We start from the raw sequence: 24,166 nt of genomic DNA on the forward strand, positions 1-24,166 counted from the left end.
AATCCTATTATAATATTAAAAAATAATAAATCTATATATATATAAATATATGACTAGAAAATGGCATACAAGAATGAACATTCACTTTTATGAAAATGTTTAATGAAATATTCTAATTCTTACCGGTATGTATGTTTCAATAATACCGCTTTCTCTCCTTAAGTGTAGAGACTTATTGCAGGGATGCAAGTAAAATATTTGGTCATGAAATACTTTGTTGAAATTCTAGATGATGTAGAGTGATGCAATTCAATAAAACTACAAAACTTGAGTCCTTGACTGGTTGTGTTATGAAGTCTTACGCATTGAGGCACACAGGAATGCTGGTCTCTCATTGTCTGTTAATGAAGTTGCCAGAAATGCTGGCCCGATTGGGCTACAGGCTAGCTACCTACCTACATACACAGCCGAACGCAGTACTTGCACGCTCTGCTGGCGCAAGTAAATATTGAGGGCTGGCCACAGGGAATCATATCACACTCCAGACTAGTAGATATGCACAAGACAAATGACCTACAATAAAATTATTTTATTTTGTTCTCTTTATACACGCACACCAACATTTTCTGGAACATGGGGACATGCAAGAGAAACCACAAATGGCATGTTGAAGGTCATAAATGTCAGGTCAGAACACAGCACGGGTACATTTTTAAACACAATAACTACAGCAAGACCAACATGATAGTATTTACCCCCTCCACACATATCCACACATAACATGTCCTTGGTTCGAACTCCCTTTGGTCCGACCACCTAAACCTAACCTTAACCTAACCTTAACCTCAGTAAAACTATGCCTAAACCTAACCTTAACCCTAGTAAAACTAACGCTGGTGAGTAGCTAACCTGCCGACGGTGTTCGGACCAACGGGGAGTTCGAACCATGGGGCAGTCCCCATCCACATGCAGACAGACATCATCCCCATAATGGCACCTTATGGAAGCAACCCACATCAATTCAGTATAGTGTTATGGCTTTACAGCAGAGACCAGCAGGTTCCATCCTCAATGTAAATGTTATCCTTTAGGTCTCCTTCATCACATATTTTAGAACCCCTGTCCTTGGGAACAGGCGGTACCCTTAAGGTAAACCAAGCTAAAATAAATTGGCCCGAGACAGTCATAAAGTTAAAGTGGATGTGCCAACTCGCCATAGCACCTCCATCTTACCCTTGTGTAAATCTCTTGACTCACCTAATACTGTAGGTGTGATCATGTAAATGATATAAAGGTTGGTAAATCAGTTTGTGATTTACCAAATAGTGTCTAGAATACAAATCACGTTTGTCACAGCTAAACAGTGACATTACCACCAATAGCGATAATGCCACCACAAATATATGAGAACTACCAGCATTATGATTTCTCACAGACCACTAGACACATGACAGGAAGTGGCCAAGGGAGGTCAAACATGATATGGCATTGTGGAGACCACTGAAAAAAAAAAACAACAACTCAACCCTCCAACAATATATAAATATATATATTTTTTTTCTAATAACTCTAGTTCACGATCACAGATTGATTATGCAATAAGTGCAGGGTTTGGGTCCTCTCCATGAAAACATATTAAAGGGTCACTTCACCTCTGGTACAACCAGATCTTATTTTATTGTTGTTTGGGACACAATCAACACAATCCTGAGTTATTTTTTGTGTTCAATCTGTGTTTTGAGATATTTTAGTATTTCAGCTGTGCTAGTGATGCGTTTTGCATCATATGATGCAGCATGATGATGCAAAATGCATCATATGATGCAAAATGCATCACTAGCACAGTTGAAATTCTAAAATATCTCAAACACAGATTGAATACAAAAAATAACTCAGGATTGTGTTGATTGTGTCCCAAACAACAATAAAATAAGATCTGGTTGCCCCAGAGGTGAAGTGGCCCTTTAAGCTCCACAGTAGCCATATGCAATCCCTTCCAGTGGAAAGTTAGGTGTCCATTGAACCGGGTAATAGTCGAGATTTTCTTTTTTTTTATGCCGTCACGAAGAAAGAACATTACATAGAAGTGTGGAGAAGGGAAAAGTAAGCTCTAGTTAGCACCATCTTGAAGTTCATTACGTAGAAGAGTGGACTACACAAGCATCAGATCCTGCCAAGGAGCTGCATGACAGCTGTTGTGGTGCTCTGGCCAAAGATGAAAGCTCCACAGATCAAGGTCACCACACCCCATAGTGTGAGAACAACTCTGGAGGAATGGAGGGGGGAGAGAGGGGGGGAGAGAGGGAGAGGGTAGGGCAATGGGCATAATTAAATACATGTCCACTCGCGACCGTCCACTCGCGACCATCCACCCAAAAGGTATCAGTTTTGGCGTCGACCTCGCTTTCCACCACAAGTCCCATAGACTCCACTATAAGGCTTTTCCCTTTTTTCCCCTAAAATAACGGAAAAGCAGTTTTTGGTCGGGTGACGTCATCGACGTGTCAGGTGACCTTCCGGTTACCCCAGAAAAAGTGGTGACCCATAAGCTAGCGAACAGCGCCATCCAGCGTCAAAATAAGGATAGGTCGTCAAAGTCGTCGGTGGCAGCGTTAAGTCGTCCAAGCTAGTCGAGTGGCAGTAAATGAGTTAAATGAGACTCCAGACTCGATTCATGGCTAAAGACCCCAAAGACTCGAGTCGAACATGAGCTCAAAGACTAGGGGGCATCTCTGGGGTGGAATTGTCAAAACAACAAAATTGGGGAGAAAAGGGGTTTAAAAAAAAACATCACCTCAGACAGCGCAAGTGAGCGTGTATGCCAGAGCCTCACAAATGTTACGTTCATAGTTATACAACAGGTAGTCGGGCTCTCAATGGAAAACAGGCTCTCCAACTTTGCATATAACGAGCACTACTGCACTCTCATCAAGTAAAGAAATCAGCTGCGTTGGTCACGAAAGACAGCAAGCACTCCTCTCTCCCCACACTATGCTAGGCGGCTAGGCTAGCGGTTTTCATGTGACGTTCAGGGACATAGTAGCTAAATGTGGCATTAAAAAATTACAATTTCCTATCGAATATCTTAATTTCAATGAAATGAAGTTGACATGTTTTTTTTAAGGGCAACAGTTGTATAATCGCAATATTACACTCGAGGGTCTGCATTATCACGGTTATCTGGCACTTCAGCCCTGCCTACGGAACTCGCCTGTCGACTCGTTCCTGCGGCAAGGCTGTCGTGCCAGATAACCGTGTTAATGCACACCCTCTCGTGTAATATTGCTTAAGTATTTCTTCAAATAAATACATTCAAAAAGACTTACCTGGTTTTACAGGAGACTGGCTCAGACTGCATAGCAAAGATCAGACAGAGCCCTGTTTTAGGACAGATAGAGAGATCAAGGGATTATACTGTAAGTACAAACAAGTTGATCTTCAGTGCCTGCATCTCTAAAAGTGTATGTATGCCAAGTGTGTTACCTGGGAAAATAAAAATAAAAAAGGCGCTGATCCCGCCGATGACACTGATGACCTTGCTGATGTCTGGTACAAATATGGCAAGGAGAAGAGTCACAGTGACCCACAGGACGGTCAGCACATAGCGGCTACGGCTTTCAAACTCCTCCGTCACTCGACCATCCTTTCGACGATGCCAGCTCAGCAGAGGATCCTGGATAACTGATCTAACGTTGGGAAAATATACCTTTATGTTTTGACAGTGTGCACTATTTCACTTTGGGCTTTTTTACCCAGTCAAAATCATTGAGTTTTTGTATATAGACTGAGTACAATTAAAGAGAAAATGTATCATTCCAAAGTAATCCTGGTGCGCATGGATGAGTTTTGGTCTACAGAGTGAATAGGTCACCAGTAAGAATTAAAACCCAAGTCATTTCCAATCAGAAATACAGTGCCTTACCTCCCGAGCAGGACAATTATGGGATAGATGGTGATGATAGAGATTCCAAACAGCAGCCTAGCGATGAGCATTAAGACATCACCGCCGTTGTAAGACATTAAAATGTCTGCCTTCACTGCCTTTCCAAATGTCAAGTACCCATAAGCCCCTGCAATTGAGACAGAATATAGGTTCATACAACTGGCAGAAAAGTCTGATGCCGGTAACTTTAATTAATACATTCATTAACTCATTCCCCGCCTCCCCCGATAGTCCCGAGAAAATCCCAATGTCGCTCCCCGCCAGGCCCGATAGTCCCGAGAATTAGCTTTTATATAATGTAATGTTTAATTACATTCTCCCCCTGCTCGTGACAAATTCTGAGCCTTTTATCTTAAAGGGAACCTAAAATATCACACATCAAAGTAAGTGTGTTTGAAAAAAAGACTGTAATAATGTACAAATTGCAATACAAATGTATAAATCTCCCCAACCACAGTTAATTGGCAAAAGACGCATTTGAGCTCAAAAGGCTGGCAGCCGAAAAAAAAGAGAAGAAAAAAACAGCTGTGTGTGTGTGTGTGTGTGTGTGTGTGTGTGTGTGTGTGTGTGTGTGTGCACATCTCTTAGCTGGCTGGTGGTCCACGACCACTGTCTGTTTCAGTGGTCCCCCTGTCCTAATCAGCACACAGTCCCATAAAGAAATAGTGCTATCAGAGTCTCTGATTCAGAGATCTGTCTCTCTCTCTCTCTCTCTCTCAAGACACAAAATAATTATCGCCAATTCGCCATATAAATGCTTCTAAAACATACCTGAGAATGATGATGGTTGATTAGTATCCACAGGTTACTGTATAATCCATATATCCAGGCTATAATATATTGTTTTGTAATGGTCCACAAGCAGCCAAGCAGGCCATTGTCAACAGGCGGTCCTTTGCAAAAGGGGGTCCCTGGGGGGTCCGCGGGCTCAAAGCTTCGCTCAGCAGAGCAGTGGGAACACGATAATCAACTCTTACAAAATCAATCAATAAAACTGCCCGATTACATAAAGTTCACACGACGCGATCCAGTTGATTCAGAGACAAGTGAAGTGGTCCCTGAAAGGGGGTCCGTCCTCTCACTACCCTGCCTGGTCTCCAGCCAACACTTCTCAAGGGTGGTGGTCGTGGACCACCACCAAAACTCCCACGCTCCCCCACCACGCTCCTCCAAAAAAGCAAGAGATCAACTAGTGTTGATTACTAACGAGCAAAGACGCAGAGGAGCTGTTTAGCAGGGCAGTGCAGAGGATTTTTTTAGGGGCAGGGGGAGACATTTTTCTAACATGTCCTAGAATGTGAAAATAGCAGATCTACAAGCTCTACAAGCTCTCAATGTGTCACAGAGCGATGTGTTGAGCTTGTAGAGCTTGTAGATCTGCTATTTTCACATTCTAGGACATGTTAGAAAAAAGACTCATGCCCCCTTTGATGTCTATTTGTGTGTGTGCACCTGTACAGATCAAAACCCATCCGAGACCGAAAACAGACACATAGAGACAGAGAGAAAGCGCCCCCAAGTGGGGGCTCACATAAATGCTCACATAAATACTGCAATATACAGTAGTATATATGTGAAATTGCTGAGTGTATGGTCAGACATAGCCAATAAAAATATGTTTCTCTGCATTTTTCTAAACAGAAAATTAAAAAAAAAAGAAATCCTATTACATAATTACATTAGTACACTTATCTGATAATGCCTGAAGCCATAAAGACAAATATCAAGTGAGTTATCCACTTGAAAAGCGATCGATCACAAAAAGGTCAATATTTCCAGTTGTTTCAATTATAGCTGGATTTTGGTCAAAAATGGCTATTTTGAGATGGCTGCAACTATAGAAAAAAAAGCTTTTTATTTATTTGTTTTATTTTTTGGTGAGACTAGAGGTGGTCCTGTTTCAATTCAGGTCCTGTATGACACAAAATACAGAATACAGAATTTAGGAAAAATGTCAATATAAAAAAAATATATCAATTTTTTCATTAAACAAAATGGCAGGGGAGCCAAACAGTCAATGTTAAAATGGCGGCCAATGAGTTAATAAGCTCACATAAAGTTAGGTTGTGAGCTTGAAGATTGGATATTTTTTTACGGGATTTGATGAAGGCCCCGGTCAATGAAGTAGGGTTTGAAGTGGTTAAGGAACAGTTAATTCATTTGTTAATCAATGACAGTATATTCATGGTATTTGGGGAAATTAATTGAACAGTTTAACAGTATATAGCATTAGCTTTTAGGCAAGATGATATGCCATTGTGTGTAGACCACTGATTCTCAAGCTATGGTGCGCTGGTGGTTCGCAGAGTAATCTCCAAAACGTCGAAACATAAAATGTAACATGATTATTCTTATTTTATAATACTATCAAAATACTTCTATGAATGGAAATACCTTTATCATAATATAAATGAAATTGGATTACAAATACATTTAGCATTTCCTGTAATATTTTAGTTATCCACAACCACAAGATGAACTGAAGGAGTCCAAATCCACGATTACAGCACTGTATGTGTATTCCCCATAGCCAAAGCACAAGAAGCATTGTATTGTGGCAGCCACTGCATAAGCCGTAAGCCACACACAATTAGCAAACAACTGTGCCTACCATTAGCCAAAGAAATGACACAAGTGTGAGGAAAATGCTGCTAAATTTGGTGCCACTCTCAAACGACACTAAAAATCCCCCAAACACAAAGCTCCACACACCATGGGTGACCGGGCCTTCTGCTCAGCTGCTGCTCAGTTGTGGAATGCCCTCCCTGACCGTCTGAGAGCACCACAGACTTATACAAAGGGGACTAAAAAGCTTTATTGTCAACAAGGCATTTGCCTAGATGCACTGGTTCAATGTCTTTGTGTTTTGAAACTTCTTTTTTTCAAAACACAGTCATTGTTTTGAAATTATTTCATTTTTGACTTAATACCATGCCTGATTTATTCATTCATTATCATTATTAATGTTGACAACGTGTGCCAGAGAATAGGAGCCATAGCAGATGATGTTAAAAACAGAAACTATCCAAACCAGTGAGGGAGTATATGATGAGGCAGAAGAACATAGAGACCACAGAGATGAAAGCCCAATGAGAGAGGCGCTGATTCTGCATGCTGCTGTAGATGGCAATGGATGCCTCATGGCACTGAAACACACAGATAAGATAATGTATTGGGGTATTAACCTTCACCTGCTCATATTATTATCCTCATTCATGTATCCCTCAACACATGAATGAACACATGAATTTCTTTGTGCCCGTACAGTATGGTGTAGAAATGACAAGATTACATGATATCATGAATAGAAAAGAATGTATTTATATCAAATGGTGTGTACCACACAAAAGTTTACACTTCAATATCAAACTCAACAGTTATGGTCATGAAGTGTGGGTCATGACCGAAAGTATAAGGTCGCGGGTGCAAGCGGCCGAAATGGGTTTCCTCAGACGGGTGGCTGGTATCGGGTGAGAAGTTCAGTCACCCGAGAGAGACTTGGAGTAGAACCGCTGCTCCTACACTTGGAAAGGAGTCAGCTTAGGTGGTTCGGGCATCTAGTACGGATGCCTCCCGAGCGCCTTCCTAGGAAGGTCCTCGATGCACGTCCCACTGGAAGGAGACCCCGTGGCAGACCAAAGACCAGATGGAGGGATTATATCTCCAAACTGGCTTGGGAACGCCTCGGTATACTCCCTGAGGGAGTGGAGGAAGTTGCTCGGGATAAGGAAATCTGGAGGTCTCAGTTGGAACTGTTACCCCCGCGACCCGATTCCGGATAAGCGGTTGAAGATGGATGGATGGATGGATGGATGTCATTTCAAATAAATGCGTTTTGAAATTATAAGCACATAGAGCACTTGATATAATGTATAGCTAAATTAAATCAAATGGTGTCATGTACCACAGCTGTGTTAATCTCAATACAAAAACCCCAAATCGAATTCAGAATTACCTTTGTCTGAAATTAAATTAAACATAACTATAACTCCTAATTAAACTAACTAATGTGTCAACCTGGGCCAACCACAAAAATGTTTAGAATGTTGGTGGAATTTGATTTGTATCTGCCAGTGCTCCTGATGTGTGTGGTTTGGTTGTGAGGGCGGACATAATCGAGACAGAAATTGACGTTGCGACTCACGGTCGAACAAAACCTCTCTGAGTAAATAAACACCATAAACAGCATGGAATACATTGACACAAACACAAGGGAACGCTTTAGAAGCACTTTATAGGGAAACGAACTCTTTAAATCTGAATGTACTAATGTTAGTACATTCTTGTTGGACATGCGTCCGTGGGAGAAGGATTATTTTTCGCATTTTAGTTTTTGATTGATTGAAGAATTTAATAGAAGTTTGCAATAGAAAAAAGTACAGTTTCATGACAGTACAAATCACTGGTACAAGGTCAACTAAAAGGAGATCCTAGAAAGCCGAGGCTTATTTCCACAGGAACCACACTTTAAGTATCTTATATAACATTGAATGACAGACGGATAGAACATAGTACTTTATCTAGGATAATATCAATTTAAAAAGCAGAAAAAGCATAACATCAAATACAAAAACACAGAAAAAAAAGGGTCGGGGGGAGCATGGGGGCTTAGTCTATTTATCAGTTGCTTTCCCCCTCTTCTTCCTGGTACGGTGTGCCAGCACGGAATCTTTTAGTGAACCTGAAGAAAAGTAATCGTTTCCATGCCCACTCTGACACTGAAAATTGCCCAGAACATTTGCACCAGAATGCACAAGAGTATGAGTGAAAGACAGCGCTAATAAAGAATGCCATTATGGAAAATGTATCAACAGAAATTAAGGCTTTTTGGCCGACCTAGAGCAGAGTTTGACCATTATGTCTCTGCTTCACCCTGATAAAATGTTTCCTTGCCTGCTTGGAACCCAGGTATGATGAGGTGAGTATCCAAGGGTGCTCGTCTCATCTTTTCCCCTTTTAATGTGTTTTTAGGAGGTGATGAGACATGGAATGAAACGAAAGCTGTAGACCGAGTTATATATTTAGTTGCGTGCCAGTGCCACGCAACCGAAAACATCAGATCTAGAAGCTCACAGTGCATCGTGGTGCGATGCTTTGTGTGCTTCTAGATCAGTTATTTTCGGTGCGCGACACCGGCGTGCGGCCAAGTATAAATCACACTTAAGGGGTTCAGAGTGACACCAGGCGAACAAGTTACATCATCAAGGAACGCAGAATGCAGTCTTTGTCCTAACCTGATCCCAGCTGCCATCGCTGGACTTTCAATCTCGCTTCCCTCCGTCTGGTTTTTGTCCATTCAACTCCTCAGAGCGGTGCTCTGAGGATCTCATCAGCTCCCTTTTGAACCCACAGAACTGTAATCATCTCGCCTGAGGGAAGGAAGGCAGGAGTGTGTGGCATGGGTGGGCACACAAGTGTGTGCCCGTGCATCAATCCTTTCCCACTTTCCCCCTTGATTTATTAACCCATTTAGATCGGGTATACACATTATTGTGTATTATTATTTTATGCTTTAACTGTAGAAAAACAGCAGATATACAGCTTGTAGATCTGCTATTTTTGAAAAATCGTGAAAATTTGAATTTTGACCCCGATTCTATAAGTGTCTTTTGAATCCTTCATGTTTCTATGTCAGCAATCTGGTTAGCCATCGTCAAAGAAAATGTCCTTTTCACTTAAATGGAGCTCAGTTAGTTTGTTCTTGAGAGACTACTATGTCAGTGGTTCTCAAACTTTTTCATGTGAAGGACCCCCAAAATGATATTTATTTGGCCACGGACCCGCATCTCAAAATATTTAGTTCCAGGGACCACCTAGAAGCAAAATTTGAGTTACAACAGTTCGCTTTGAAAATACATATATTCAAAGATTTGCACACATTTTCACAACTTTTTCAAAAATAGCAGATCTACAAGCTCGCAGCACATCACTCGGTGCCGAGCTGTGAGCTTGTATATCTGCTATTTTTCAATAGTTAAAGCATTCAATAATCCCAGGCCTAAATGGGTTTTAAGTTACCTTGGTAAATCAAAGGCAACACACAAGTCTGTCTGGTTTAAAAGTGAAGGAGTGATTTGTTTGTTTCCTCTGCTCTGTCCTAAAATGCCATAAAATAATCCGAGGGCAGCCTAACTATCACAAAGCACAGCAATCCCAGCCTGTGCCATCCAGCTGACCTCATAAACTCACTCTCCTGCGAATGTCCAGATCCCGGCAGCCTACTGACATTATACACACAACTCAGCCTATATCTCATTTATAAGTGGCCATCAAGAGTCGCAAAATTGATAGGAAATACAGTTTCTAGATCAAATTCACAAAAACACTCCCTACCATTTGATGTTTGATAGACAAGTCGTGTCATTGCTGAAATTTGAAAATGTTTAAATGTTCTACTCACTTGGAAACCAAAACAGATGGTTGGAATCACACTAAATGTGGAGGCCCAGGGACTGATCCTACACACGCACGCACACACACGCGCACACACACGCACGCACGCACGCACGCACATGCACATGCACATGCACAATAACACAGAGTATATAAAGTATATATTAGGGGTACTTGTTGAACAAACCACAGACATTTACAAAGTAATTCTAATTGGAAATTGTTTTGTAAGCATATATATTTTACGTATTTTTTGATTGATCTTTTGAATCATATTTAATGATTATGGATCAAGTGTGGCAGCAGAAAATGAAAGCCCTTGCCATCTATTGCTTCCAATCTGGCCGACATACAGTATGTATCTTTGCTCTGTCCTCTTGTCAAATTTAACTTACAGTGTAAACACAGAATTATCAGTATGTCAGAGTGCAACAGGAATGCAAGATGTTAAATATCACAGTAGCTTAGGGATAAAATAAGCCTAGAAGCATCTAGGATCTAAAATCTAGTTTGACTGTTCTGGTACTAATGTACTGTATGGGACTCATTCCTTCATCAACATATACTGTAACTGTAATAACTTGGGTTTCTCCGGTGTGAAAGAGTATTCATAATTCATATCCATAACACGTCTAAAACTAGACAAGTTTTCATTTCCATTTATATCTGGTAACATTCTGATTGTACTGGCCACTGTGACCATTTTACTAAAGTAAATAACATTTCTCTGAAACCATTTGCCAACACGGACTTACCCAGTGCTATAGACGGGGGAGATGTGAACCTGCATTGAAGGCATCGTATGGTATTTGATTATGATGGCTATTGTCAGGTAGCTCGCTGCCAGAGTACCTAGGACACTTTGAGAGAGGACAAAACACATTAAAATAGAAGGGGCCTCTCAGTGGAGCACAATTCTCCACCGGCAGGCACGCCCCATCGCTGTGTCTGTGTGGTGCATGTGATTATCTTGTTTTGCCGAGTATGAAATGCCACAAGGTAATGAAAGTCTGATGGAAAATGCTTTGATAGAGGATGCTTCATCGTTAGTGTCTTCAATTATGTTTGCACAGGGGCAGACTGAGAGCACAAATCAGGGTGGGAATGTGAATGACAGCACGGTTAGGTCAGGCAGCCTAAGCGTGGCAACTAGCTAATGAGTCAGTCAATGAAAGTATAGATTGGGGTTGCTCTGATGCAAGTCAGGGACACACACAATGTCAAAAACAATAATATCCGACCTGGCCGGCGAATAACAACAAGGGTTCATATTTTAGATTGTAATTGGAGAAAAGAAAAAGTGAGTGTTAAAATGTTTTCATTTACTTCGTTCTATCGTTTTAGCACGTTTAGTGTGCCAAAAACGTGGGGGCATGCGTACGCATGGGGGCATGTGTATGTAAGGCTGGCCCGACTCACATTAACAGCCAGTATTAAAACTGGTACCCTTGTCAACCTTCAAATGTAATTACTGAGTTTCTGCCAATAAATAATGAAGTTATACCTTTTTGTCAAAGTGTATTATTTAGATATTATCATTAGCATACCCCATATAATCATAGAACTTTCCGACAACGCCACCTCTGTAAAAGAGGAAAAGGCTCACTGGAGAAACAGTGCCTTTTGTACCCAAGGACCACAGGTTCGTATACGGGCAAATACCAGAGCAATATAACCCTTGAGAGACTGGACAGGACACATCAATAGAAAAGTATAACACATTTTATTAACTAATTACAGGGGGCTTCTATACGCCATAAAACACAATAATTCAAATAAAAAATAAAAGAAACCTATCCCTCCTACGGCGCCTCAAATCTAAAAACCTACAAAATCCACAATAAAACCAAGTAGCAAATCTCCTCCCTTAACGTTAACACTAAATGAAAGTGCTGGGTGGTTAAGCTGTTATAATAAACCACTTAAAATACAAAATAACAGCTTAAAAGATATATACGGCAATAGGGACTAATTATAATTACACAATTCTTATTTAACAATAGCAGAGCGAGGCACAATATTTATCTAAGCGGTATGGAATTAATAATGAAATAAGCAGAGCAAATTGATTCTATATTCTAAGCAGATATATATTACAGAGACAGCAGTGCGGTGCGTGCAGAGGAACCCAGTCGATCCTCGGTAACAGCTACGTCGTCTGGCCCCAATCTGCGGACACAGAACAAATGGCCAGTATCTTCGTTTTCGCTTGAGGTATTGCCAAACTACAGGTCGGTGACTAGATGACAGTGGTGCACAGAACTCTACTCACACCCGGGCAGCCGAGTGGCTGCCGCTGCGTGGATTACGCGCGCGCACCACTGAAGTCACGGCGGACCCCCTCTTTCGTCTGGCTGGAACGGCCTGGACTGGACCCCGTCGGTTCCCTGGATTCGGTTCGCCGATACTCCGTTGTCTGGATTCAATCGTGTCGCTCTGTACAAAGTACTCGTTCGCACACTTTAAGTTCAGTTCCGTTCAATCGGTTCACATGCTCGCACTTCTAGCCGGCTGCTTGTCTCGCCCTTCGGCTGTGCTCACATCATTCGGTCCGCTCTGCTCACACGTCTTTCTCCCTTGCCGTTCGCCAGCAGAGTGATCCAGAGTCTACTCATAAAGGCCGCCTCTCTGCTCGACCAAGCGCTCATTGGTTCGTGATGACATCAGTTCGCCCATATTGGCCGAGCTGTCGGGCCTAGTTACCCTATCAGTTCTCGCTTCAAGTCACACATGCCCACAAGAGGAGGAGTTGGTTCAGGGAAAGACAGCGTTAATAACACAAAACCAAATACATTTATACAGGAACATAAGGAAATAAAAGAAAATAAATATAATTACCAGAAAAATGGAAAAAAAGGATAACGCGCTTTCTACCCCCTCACATGTACAAGTGGCTAAATATGTCGTTTTAGACACAATAAGCCTGCAATTTCTTTATTGCTATTTACAGTAACCCCAGAAGTCACATCTGCCCATGAAAGACTGCTTTTTCTGTCTAAAAAGACCTATTTAGCCACTTGTACGCATGCCCCCAGCCACTGAAATCAAAATAATTAAAATCTCTAAAACGATAGAGATCTTTTATATTTTTGAATTACTATCTAAAATATGAACCCTTGTTGTAAAAAAACAAACAAAGTTGTCCTTTAAAATTAATTTCATAGCAACCATTTTCAAAATACAGGCATGGGTACCTTGCATAAATAACGATGATACTGTACATCATTTGGTGTGCATGTCTATAGTATATACAGTGTGTGTGTGTGTGTGTGTGTGTGTGTGTGTGCGCGCACGCTTGTGTGCGTGTGTCCAATTATGTACAACTAAATTAGTGTACATGCTGTAGGTGCTAATGCATGCATGTGCAGACATGTACATATCTAATAACATCTACAAGACTACAACATAGCGGCACCTTTGTGTGTGTGTGTGTGTGTGTGTGTGTGTGTGTGTGTGTGTGTGTGTGTGCGCGTGAATGTTCCACTGCTGACCTGATGTATTTTTGGATGGTGATCTCTTTGGGGATGGACAGTGGAAGAATGAGAAGGATGCAGAGCAGGAGGAGAGCAAAGCGCCGGTCCGTGTACCAATAGTACGGCATTTCTGACTCTGGCAAACCCGTCACCAACTCAAATATGGAGAGACACACTGAAAGACAACACAGTCACACAATTATACATCGTAGAGCCAGGGTGATAAATCAGTCAGCCCTATACAGTATATCAGCCATTATATCACTTGTGTGACAACTATGCAGCTGATGTGTCCCGGTACACCTTTAAAATAATCCAAAATCACCTGATAATTTGGACACAAGGAAGAAGGAACTGAATGAAGATGCGCATTCAAGAAAGAAAGAAAAAAGTTGTTCTTGCCAGTGCAGGCTTCACTGATGAAAAGCATTTTAGCCTGCTATCTCTGGAATGTTCAGGGCCAGTGTCAAAGTCTCTACCTGAATCATTCAGGGGTTTCCCCTCCTTTGCCTTTTTAAATAAACTTTCTTCAAATTATGCAGGGTTTTACAAGCATTTTAGACATTTACATCAGAGTCAACGTAGTCATTTAAATACAACAAATATATAGAAGAGCAAAAAACTAAATTATATGTAAAAGCACTCTCCTTTTTGGCATTTACATCAAAAGCCAATATATGCCAATAGATCCAAGCACAGACATAATTTGTCCCAAATGGGACGTTTGGATGCAGCAAGAACAGTACTGTCCACTGTGTCCAGATGATGATAAGCAAGACATTAAGAAAGCTAATGCCATGCCCCAAAACCCTTTTACTGAGTTTTCCAATTGCGTTACAAAGTTTAAAGTGGCTCACATCACCCAACTTTATTATCACGTCATCAATTTACTCAAGTATAATGGATTGGATGAAATTATTGTGCGCCAGCTTCTTACAGCAGCAGTGACATTGATAAAACAAGAATAACAATAAGAGTTAGGAAAATGTGGGGAAACTTTAGATGTAAATCTTAGCCAATCAGGATGAAAATCTAACAGAGCTCTCTTGATCACATGACTATAGAGATCAAGTGTACCGATTTGTGTCAAATTTGGATACAATCTGAAAGAGTAATACTAGTAAGACGCCTCAGGGCGACATGCGATCTCGCCCTATAATAAACTTTATTTGTATAGCACCTTTCAGGTAGTCATTTCAATACAGAGCAAAAAACTAAATTATATGTAAAAGCACTCTTTTTTTGGCATTTACATCAAAAGCCAATATATACCTTTAAATACAAAAATATAGAAATATAGTAAATATAGAAAATAGAAGAGCATTACAATACTTTTAGTATTAATAGTGTTAATAGGTGCCACGGCTTGAGTATTTTCAGTTTGGAGTCGAGTGTTCTTTGTCTTTTCAGTTCAGTTCTCATCTGTTTGAACACAACTTCCCGAGATGTGGCCTGGTCTCCTTTATCTCCTTTACAGCAACCCAGCGAGGATGAACCTTGTAATTTCTGTGTCCATTCATCCTTTTAACACAGTGTATTTGGCTTGTGTCTCAAATTGCTCCAGTGCGGCTGCTCAATGGCAGCCACAAAAGAAATATCCTCGTTATACTGGATATCGCATTTCTGGGCCGCTGCAAGGTGTCAGGACGTGCGACCACCATTTCAATATGAAGCTTGGCTGTGCTGAAAACGAGATTCTATGCCCAATAAAAACCCCACATTCCTCACATTGGTAGCAAAATATGGAAAATCTGATGTGCATTTTGATTCATCTCACATTTCTCTAGCTGGTCGTCCACTATGACCAGGAAGGCGACAGAGATCATGAAAAGATTGAAGACGAAGCAGACCTCACACAGCTGGCCGATGGACAGGCCACACATTTCTTTCACCACCGCCTGGTACGTGCACTGGCCACTGATGGACGATGAGTAGCCCAGGATGATCAGACCACTGATCAGAAACACTAGGGAGACCTGAAGGGATAGAGATAAGAAGAAACAGCTCCGAGGGTATAGATCCAAGCACAGACTTTATTTGTCCCAAATGGGACGTTTGGATGCAGCAAGAACAGTACTGTCCAGATGATGATAAGCATTGACATTGAGAAAGCTAATGCCATGCCCCAAAACCCATTTACTGAGTTTTCCAGTGGCAATTAAATTACAAAGTTTAAAGTGTTCTGCATGGCTCACATCAAACCCAACTTTATTGTCACGTCAGCAATTTACACAAGTATAATGGATTGGATGAAATTATTTTGTGCCAGCTTCTAACAGCGGCAGTTACATTGATAAAACAAGAATAACAATAAGAGTTAGAAAATGTCATTCTTAGCCAATCAGGATGGAATATGAAAATCTAACAGAGCTCTCTTGATCACATGACTATAGAGATAAAGTGTACCGATTTGTGTGAAATTGGGATACAATCTGAAGGAGTAACATAAAGAAATGGGCCTCCTGGTGGCGCTATCAAAGGCTGTAAAAATGCAGGGCAGCGTTCTTTTCCTTGGCCTCTAGGGGGTGCCATACAACAGATCGGTGCAGGCAAAAAAGAGGAATCGGCATGTTATAGCGCCACCATGAGGCCGATTTGAAAATGTGGCCTTTCTTCTTCTGCCTAGTGCCTAGTGGGAATATGAGTGCAAGATTTCACAGAAATTGCACGCCGTGTTCATGATTATGATTTGTTCAAAACGGAAGCCAATCTTAGCCAATCAGGATGAAAGAAAATAAATAAAAAAAGAGCAGTTTCGTTTAACGACTATATAGATATTGTGTACCGATTTGCATGATGATTGGGGCAAAGGTTCTGCTATGGCATCCAGGGAGTGTGTGTGTGTGTGTGTGTGTGTGTGTGTGTGTGTGTGTGTGTGTGTGTGTGTGTGTGTGTGTGTGTGTGTGTGTGTACACTTTCACTGTAATCAATCCAACGGTGACGGAAAGTAGACGTTCACTGACGAAGGAAGGACGGACGGACGGACGGACGGACAGACAGACAGACAGGGTGCAAAACAGAAGTCTCAGCCATGCCTTTCAGCATGGCAGAGACCGACAGTTAACTTTCAAATAACAGCAATCTTGGTCATTTGAGTGGATCTGGGACAATGTAGGGACTAGGGACTCCCTTCCATTGTTTACTTGCAGTGAGAAAAACACTGATCCGATGTTATGTGAACATGGTGAAGAAGTAATTATAGAAATTGTTACAAGTTACAAGAGTAAATTTGGCCATATACTATATTACAATATTCATATGTGCCAAAGTTGCTATCCAGTAATGTTTCCCAACCAAGTGTTTAGGATCATTGCAATCTAATTGACACTAGTGGCCTAATTGGGGCAAGCATAGTGTTTGACCTCATTTAGCCCCAATTAGGTCCAATACAATTTTAGGAGATTATAGGAGGAAATCTTGTCATAGCTGTTCTCATGAGCTTGTTCAACACACACTGTTCTAAAAGTTGGCTGGCAATGGTAGAGGACCGTATTGGCATGTTTGCTTATTATAACAGACTTTGGGCTTGTTTTTCTGTAAAGTTGTTGGTAAATATTGGTAGTTGCGACCGCGGGTTGCGTTTTTTTTGGGGGGCTTGTTTCTAAAGTGTTGTTTCTTATTTGGGCTTGCTTCCCAATGTTGTTTCACCCAGTCATTCTCACATTTTCATGTCAAGGATCACCAAATTGGCCTGGGCGGCTAGTCTAGAGATCCAGGCATATACAGTAGGCTGCCAATGCTTCGACTCCTGATCCTGACTCCTGATCCTGACGACCTTTGCTGCGTGTCACTACCCATCTCTCTCTCTCTCTACTGTTAACTATCAATAAAGGCATAAAAAGATCCCAAAAATATCTAAAAAAAAGAAAAGAAAAGAAACCATCATCTGAAAATATATTAGGCCAGGGACGCCCATACAAGATGTGTGTATTTAAAAGGTTTAACAAATATTCCACATTTCTCTCAAGATGTCTGGAGTGTGGAAAGCTTTAGCATTATTCCTCCCCAGGGACTTCTAGAACTTGGCACTAAAAAAATATAAATTTGCATTATGTCAGCAGTGCTACGCTACAGTATGGTAACGTGAGGCTTGAAGTGTTACACAACCCTTGTAGCCACCATGCAAAACAAAGCAATACAATGTATTTGCTATGAGGAAAACGTCCCCATAATTGATTGACAAGGGAGTCAATTAGCCCAAGGCTTGTAGATTCAGCTTGTATCCAGGGACCCCTACTGTATTGTCTAGCTAAGGGATTAGTCATTAGTGTGAACTGAAAACTGAAAGAGTAGACCTATTCATTATTTGCCTCTGAAAGTCAAATGTATTAAAACATAAATACAAAAAAATATAAAACACTCACGCTGAAATTGAATAAAACTTTCCATCAAATAGGGCTACCTCAAATAAACTCCATTGGTGGCAAACTAGAACTTTAAAATGTGCCAATTTAGCCGGTCTGGCTGAGCTCAGTAATAATAATGCACAGGAAAATAACCCTTGCTCCTTAGTTCACTCTCCCTGAGACGCACGCCTATCACTGTCTGGTCTCGGACAAATACAACGTCGCTGAGATGTTGTTGAGATTCTTCAAAGATATCAAGAACTGCACTAGGCTACCGTGTAAACGTATGTGAATCCGCACTAATCGGGGTTGCAGTTAAGTATTTTTAATCTATTTGTGAAAATGTAGCTGCTTTTTCCAAACTGTCTTTCGCTTCCCCATCCGCGGCGTGGTTGACTATGTTCCTGCCACGCCGCGGGGAGGCAAACCCGATTAGCGCGAATTCGCATAGGTTTCCGCGGTAGCCTAGTGCAGTTCTTGGTATCTTTGAAGAATCTCAACAACATCTGAGCGACCTTATATTTGTCCAAGACCAGACAGTGGTAGGTGTGCGTCTCTGGGAGAGTGAACTAAGGAGCAAGGGATCCTGGTTACCGTCTTCCCCAAAACAAAAAAAGGTAAACAGGGTCCCGAAAGGTGCTAGGAAAGCATGTGACGCCTCCCCCCCGCTTCCGTTTCCTCTTTAGTCACACAAATCTGTCACTATTAGGTTGGAACTATTGCTGTACTGACTTTGACCTCTAAGGACCTTCCAGGGAGAGTGCTCATGTGCGTCTTGCGGTGACACGCTGCCTAGTTTCTTCTGCTCTGAGCTGTTTCTGTTGTTTTTTTCGCACTGTTTTTCGACATTGCACTATTAGGTTGTGTTGGTAGTTTCTGAGTATTTGTCTTGTTTAACAATGACAGTGAGATACTGTTGCACTAACTAGCATTGACTGCTTTGGTCTCTTTTTTGTAAGACACTATATATACTTATATTTAATTCGCCCCGTCTATTGATGCACCTTCTCTTTTTTGGTACTGTACTGCTCTTTTTTTTTACTCTTATCTATCTTTCCTACTTCTCTGTAACTTTGTAAATAACTGTATACTGCTGTGCTACAACTGGACAACTGAATTTCCCCCTTGGGATAATAAAGGTATCCATCTATCAAATATAAATTGAAATAATCAAAGCCTATATAGCTCGCTGCTTATCAGAAATTCAAAAATAAGATTTCAAGATATTTAAAAATATATTTTCTCGAACGGAAATGACAAAAGGAAGACTGCCTTGGCATTCGGTGTAGTTCCAGACTCTATACATGGGTTGCATTTGTAGTCCTACACCGTCCGTCCATGTTGAGGACCAACACAGGTGTTTCAATTGTCTGATTGGCACAGAACTAATGTTCTAGGCCACTCAGAACACCTGTGTTGGTCCTCAGCATGGCCGGTGTAGGACTACAAATGCAACCCATGAATATAGCATTCAGAGATTGAATAGTTGTCTGGCTAAACGAGACATGTTTTTGTAATAATAATAATAAAATAATAATAAAACTTTATTTGTATAGCACCTTTCCTGACATGAAATGCAGCTCAAAGTGCTTTACAGAGCATAAAATGAAGCACAAGTGCTTAACAGAGAAAATGTAATGTAGACCTGGCTGCTCGTTTCTCTTGCAAAATCTGGCAACACTGGTAGAGGAGCACTGATTCCGCCGTAAAACCAAGTACCAATGTGTAACCTGAACGCTCGGCCCGAAAACACACTCGCCCTCATTTTATTCACAGAGCGGTCGCCCCCCTGCGGCAGAACACTCGCCCCACTTGGTGAGAACAGACTACAGCCGTAGTAAGGCCCATTCCCACCGGGCCAGATAACCGATAAAAAAAATTCTCTTTCTCCAGATATTTTTCCATTCAAAGTGGATGGTAGATACGGGAGAGTGTGGTTAAGGTTAGGGGTTAGGGTTAGGTTTAGGCATAGTTTTACTGAGGTTAAGGTTAGGGTTAGGTTTAGGCATAGTTTTACTGAGGTTATGGTTAGGTTTAGGCACTCACTACACTGAGCACACACACGGTGCGCATTTCTGAACGCACCTTTTGATACAATCAGACTGAATCACCTGCAGAAAACACTATCCCTGGTAGATACAGATAAAAAAATATCTGCCACAGATAAAATAAATATCTGTGGCAGATATTTTTTTTATCTGTATCTACCATCCACTTTGAATGGAAAAATATCTGGAGAAAGAGATTTTTTTATCTGTTTAATACCTGGCCCAGTGGGAATGGGCCTGTAATATTAAGTTAGGAAGAAGTTAGGCAAAAAAACGAGAGGCAGAATACCTGATTTGACTGGGACTAGTGGACTTTAGTGGCCAGAAATACATGGGTCCGAGTCTGACATTTCCGAGGTTGCCGGATTTTACCCGGGGCGAGTCTCCCCAAAAAACACTCTGTAGAATACAAGAACACTTGAGCATTCTTCTATTCTACTACCTATGACATCCCTTGAATATATACTTCGTTTGGGCACTGACCACTGACCAGCATATAGAAATGTATATTTTGCCCACCACCTATGATGGAATACCTGACAGCGTGTCGTGGGTTCGAATCCCGATCCCGACGACCTTTGCTGCGTGTCTCCCCCCCTTTCTCTCCCCATCTCCTGACAATCTAGTATAGGCTACTATCAATATACATTTGGGGGGAAATGTCTATATTTCCTCCCCAGGCAGGAACTTCTAAGAACTTGGCACTAAAAAATAATAAATTTGCATTATTTCAACAGTCAACAACAGTGCTACGTAGGGTTACCAACCGTCCCGTAAAATACGGGATCGTCCCTTTTTTGGAAACTAAAAGACGTGTCCCGTATTGAACTGAAACGGGACGCTCTTTGTCCCATATTTGAAGGTTGGGGGATAAATATGAATGACGGGATGATTTAATTGAGAAATGACAGCGATTCTGCCTGTCAGAGAGCTTCCACTCTGCTCTCCTCTGAGTCAAGTGCTGCATCCCATTGCTGAGTGAGGCGCTGCGCTGTTTGTAAGCAGCTGATTGGCTTATTAACACAGTGTTGCTAAGACACAGGCTCCGCCGCTCCGCCGCCTACACAATCCGTTCCCATGGGCTGTAGGTACAATCCACAGTTGCCTGCGCGAAAGTGCGAGCGATACCGAGTTGAATGTCTTTAAAAAAGAAAACGCGTGACAGAAGATTGTGTACAAACAGATTAGACATGAATCCATGATAGGTGATAGCCTAAACAACAAAGTGAAAAAGCAAGCAGAAAATAAGCCATGGATATATTGGTATTCCTGGGAGCACTACAGTATTTCTTGTCTGCCAACTACTAAAGCGACCCCAGAATGGCTGGTATGTGATGTATGCCAATATGATTAAACTATTGTTGGGTAACCAAAGAGTGGGCACATGAGAACTGTTTTAGAAGAAAACTTTTAGTAGACCTGTTTTGGAAGAAAAAATAAAATAAAAAATACACTACATGATTTTAAGGTAATAGGACATGGCCCAAAGACACCCGAAATGATATTGTGAAAGGAAAAATATGATTTAATATAGGAAAATGCCCGTTTTAGCCAACTTTATAACCGAAAGTATCCGATTTTTCGGCGGCGGCTTCGCCGCCGCACCTTTCCTCAGAAATATAATGAGGTGTCCCGTATTTGAAACTCTCGGAGTTGGCAACCCTAGTGCTACGCTACAGTGTGGTAACATGAGGCTTGAAGTCTTAAGACAACCCTTGTAGCCACCATGCAAAACAAAGCAATACAATGTATTTGCTATGAGGAAAACGTCCCCATAACTAATTGACAGGGGAGTCAATTAGCCCAAGGCTTGTAGATTCAGCTTGTATTCAGGGACCCCTACTTGTCTAGCTTAAAGGGATTAGTCATTAGTGTGAACTGAAAACTGAAAGAGTAGACCTATTCATTATTTGCCTCTGAAAGTCAAATGTATTAAAAAATAAATGGGCTACAAAATAAACACTCAGGGGGGAGGGCTGAAATGGAACGAAACTTTCCAACAAATAGGGCTACCCCAAATACACTGGCATTGGTGGCAAACTAGAACTTTAAAATGTGCCAATTTAGCCTGTCTGGTGGAGCTGAGTAATAATAATGCACAGGAAAAACTTGTAGAAAAGCATCAGGTGAGTTCATAATATCACCAACCAGTTCCACAGTGACTGCGTTGCGGATCCCTCCGGCTCTCTCGAAGGCCCAGGGGAAATTGAGGAGTCCGGCGCCCAGGGCGGATTTCATCATGATAAATATCGCCCCCATCGAACCGAGGCGTGGGCCGTCCGTGCAGTGCAGCGCTGGCTTGGCTGAAGCTGATGCAAGCAAACTGATGCTTTCTCTCGCCAACTCCTCCATGCTTCAACGGACAACGGGCCCACATGCACTCACACACGGCGTGGGTCCAATCTTCTCCCCGAGCAAACTTTTGCACCTCGTGTGCCACACCGGCGCTGCAGTGCACAGCCAGTGCGCTCACATGGGGCTCGGCTTAGTGGCTTGCCTTGGTGAGCTGGGATCGAAAAGGGGAAGTGGAGTGGAGGATGACTGGAGGTGTCAACAATCAACATGGGTGTCACCCACCCTCCTAAACCAATCATGACCCATAAACTCATTTGCAGTGGTGAAAGTAAGAGAAGCACCCAGCTGGGTGCTATTGGAGAGTAACCGGGAGATCAGCAGGTCAGTCCGAGCAGTGGCGGCTCCAGGGAATAATCAGGGGGGCCTTCAATTTTTCAAAGAGGACTCTTTTTTTTTTCAACAAACCCCTATATATAGCAAGATGATTTTGCAGCGTTTTGCAAACTAGTAGACTAATGTCCATTAATTTACACATTTTCTCACTGAAATTATTTGAATTTCCCGTGCTGCATCATGCACAACAACACAGGAATAGACATCAAAACAAAACGAACAGTTGCAGCGCCAGTGTAGGCTACCTTTTATTATTGCATTTTCATTAAACTATAGTTTCATTCATTTGAAAATGTATATTTTATAATAATAATCACAAAGAACATAAAAAGAACATATAATTAACACCTGTAAAACATCTCAAAATAGTGGTGGGGTAGGATACACTACTGGCCAATCTGGACTAGGGGGGGGCGCCTATGAGTCAGAGTGTATCAAAAAAGCAACTGGGTTAAGCACCGTTGGTCCGACCAGTTTATACATTCACCAGGTAAGTATTCACCAGCGTCGGCAGGTTAGCATTTCACCAGCTTAGCATTCACCAGTGTTAGTTTTACTGAGGTTAGGGTTATGGTTGAGCATGTTAGGTTTAGGTCAAATTAGGTGTATCTCCGTCCCCCCGACTTTCGGCACCTCCGCGCAGTCCATCACAAGCTTCCGCTGCCTTAACCCAGTTGCTTTTTTGATACACTCGGACTGAAAGACCTGCAAAAAACACTCTCCCGAAAGTAACCAGTGATGGAAAATGGCAGGCTACTCAGTAGTCAGTAGGCTACTACTCAAATGTTTTTTTTTTTTTTTTTTTTTTTAAGGAGCTATAGTCAACTTTTTCTTGAAAAACGGATGCTAAAATAAAAATAATGTTTAAAAAATATTTTATAAAAGAATACGCTTTCAATTCAAAAATGACCACAAAAAGCGTAAAATAATGATAAAAGAATCATTTTGGCCATTGTCGGGCCGACACTTTTGTTTACATCCTAGTTAGACTAGGATGTAAAGTGACGGGAAGTATAAACAAAATATTTTTGAAACATTATTTTTATTTTAGCATCCGTTTTTCAAGAAAAAGTTGACTATAGCTCCTTTAAGTAAAACTATCAATACTATATGTAGATATTCTCTGCTACAATAGAAGTCCCCTATTCAAAATGTAATGAAGGCTAAAAGTACAAAAGTATTGGTATCAAAATGTAGCCTACTTACAGTAAATGACAAAATTATTTAGAATGACCATTTCACTTTTTTTTTCAAATGTATCATTTGTGCAAAAATCTTTTGAAAATAGCAGATCTACAAGCTCAATGTATCGCATGGCAACACATTTTGAGCTTG

At 41.4% G+C, this 24,166-nt stretch overlaps 1 protein-coding gene across 1 annotated transcript; it reads right to left on the bottom strand.

Annotated features, from left to right (window-relative positions):
• Positions 1 to 2,103: 2,103 nt before the first annotated feature.
• On the bottom strand, positions 2,104 to 22,495 carry slc38a8a (solute carrier family 38 member 8a; the record flags this gene model as incomplete). Its single annotated transcript, XM_080736625.1, has 10 exons — positions 2,104 to 2,206; positions 3,267 to 3,318; positions 3,424 to 3,626; positions 3,863 to 4,010; positions 6,915 to 7,029; positions 10,284 to 10,341; positions 11,032 to 11,136; positions 13,768 to 13,924; positions 15,527 to 15,725; positions 22,292 to 22,495. The coding sequence occupies 10 exons, from the start codon at positions 22,493 to 22,495 to the stop codon at positions 2,104 to 2,106; spliced, it is 1,344 nt and encodes a 447-aa protein (XP_080592751.1).
• Between the last annotated feature and the right edge of the window lie 1,671 nt (positions 22,496 to 24,166).

This window comes from Nannobrachium achirus, assembly GCF_963921795.1.
Source record: "Nannobrachium achirus genome assembly, chromosome: 11".
Lineage (NCBI taxonomy): Eukaryota > Metazoa > Chordata > Actinopteri > Myctophiformes > Myctophidae > Nannobrachium > Nannobrachium achirus.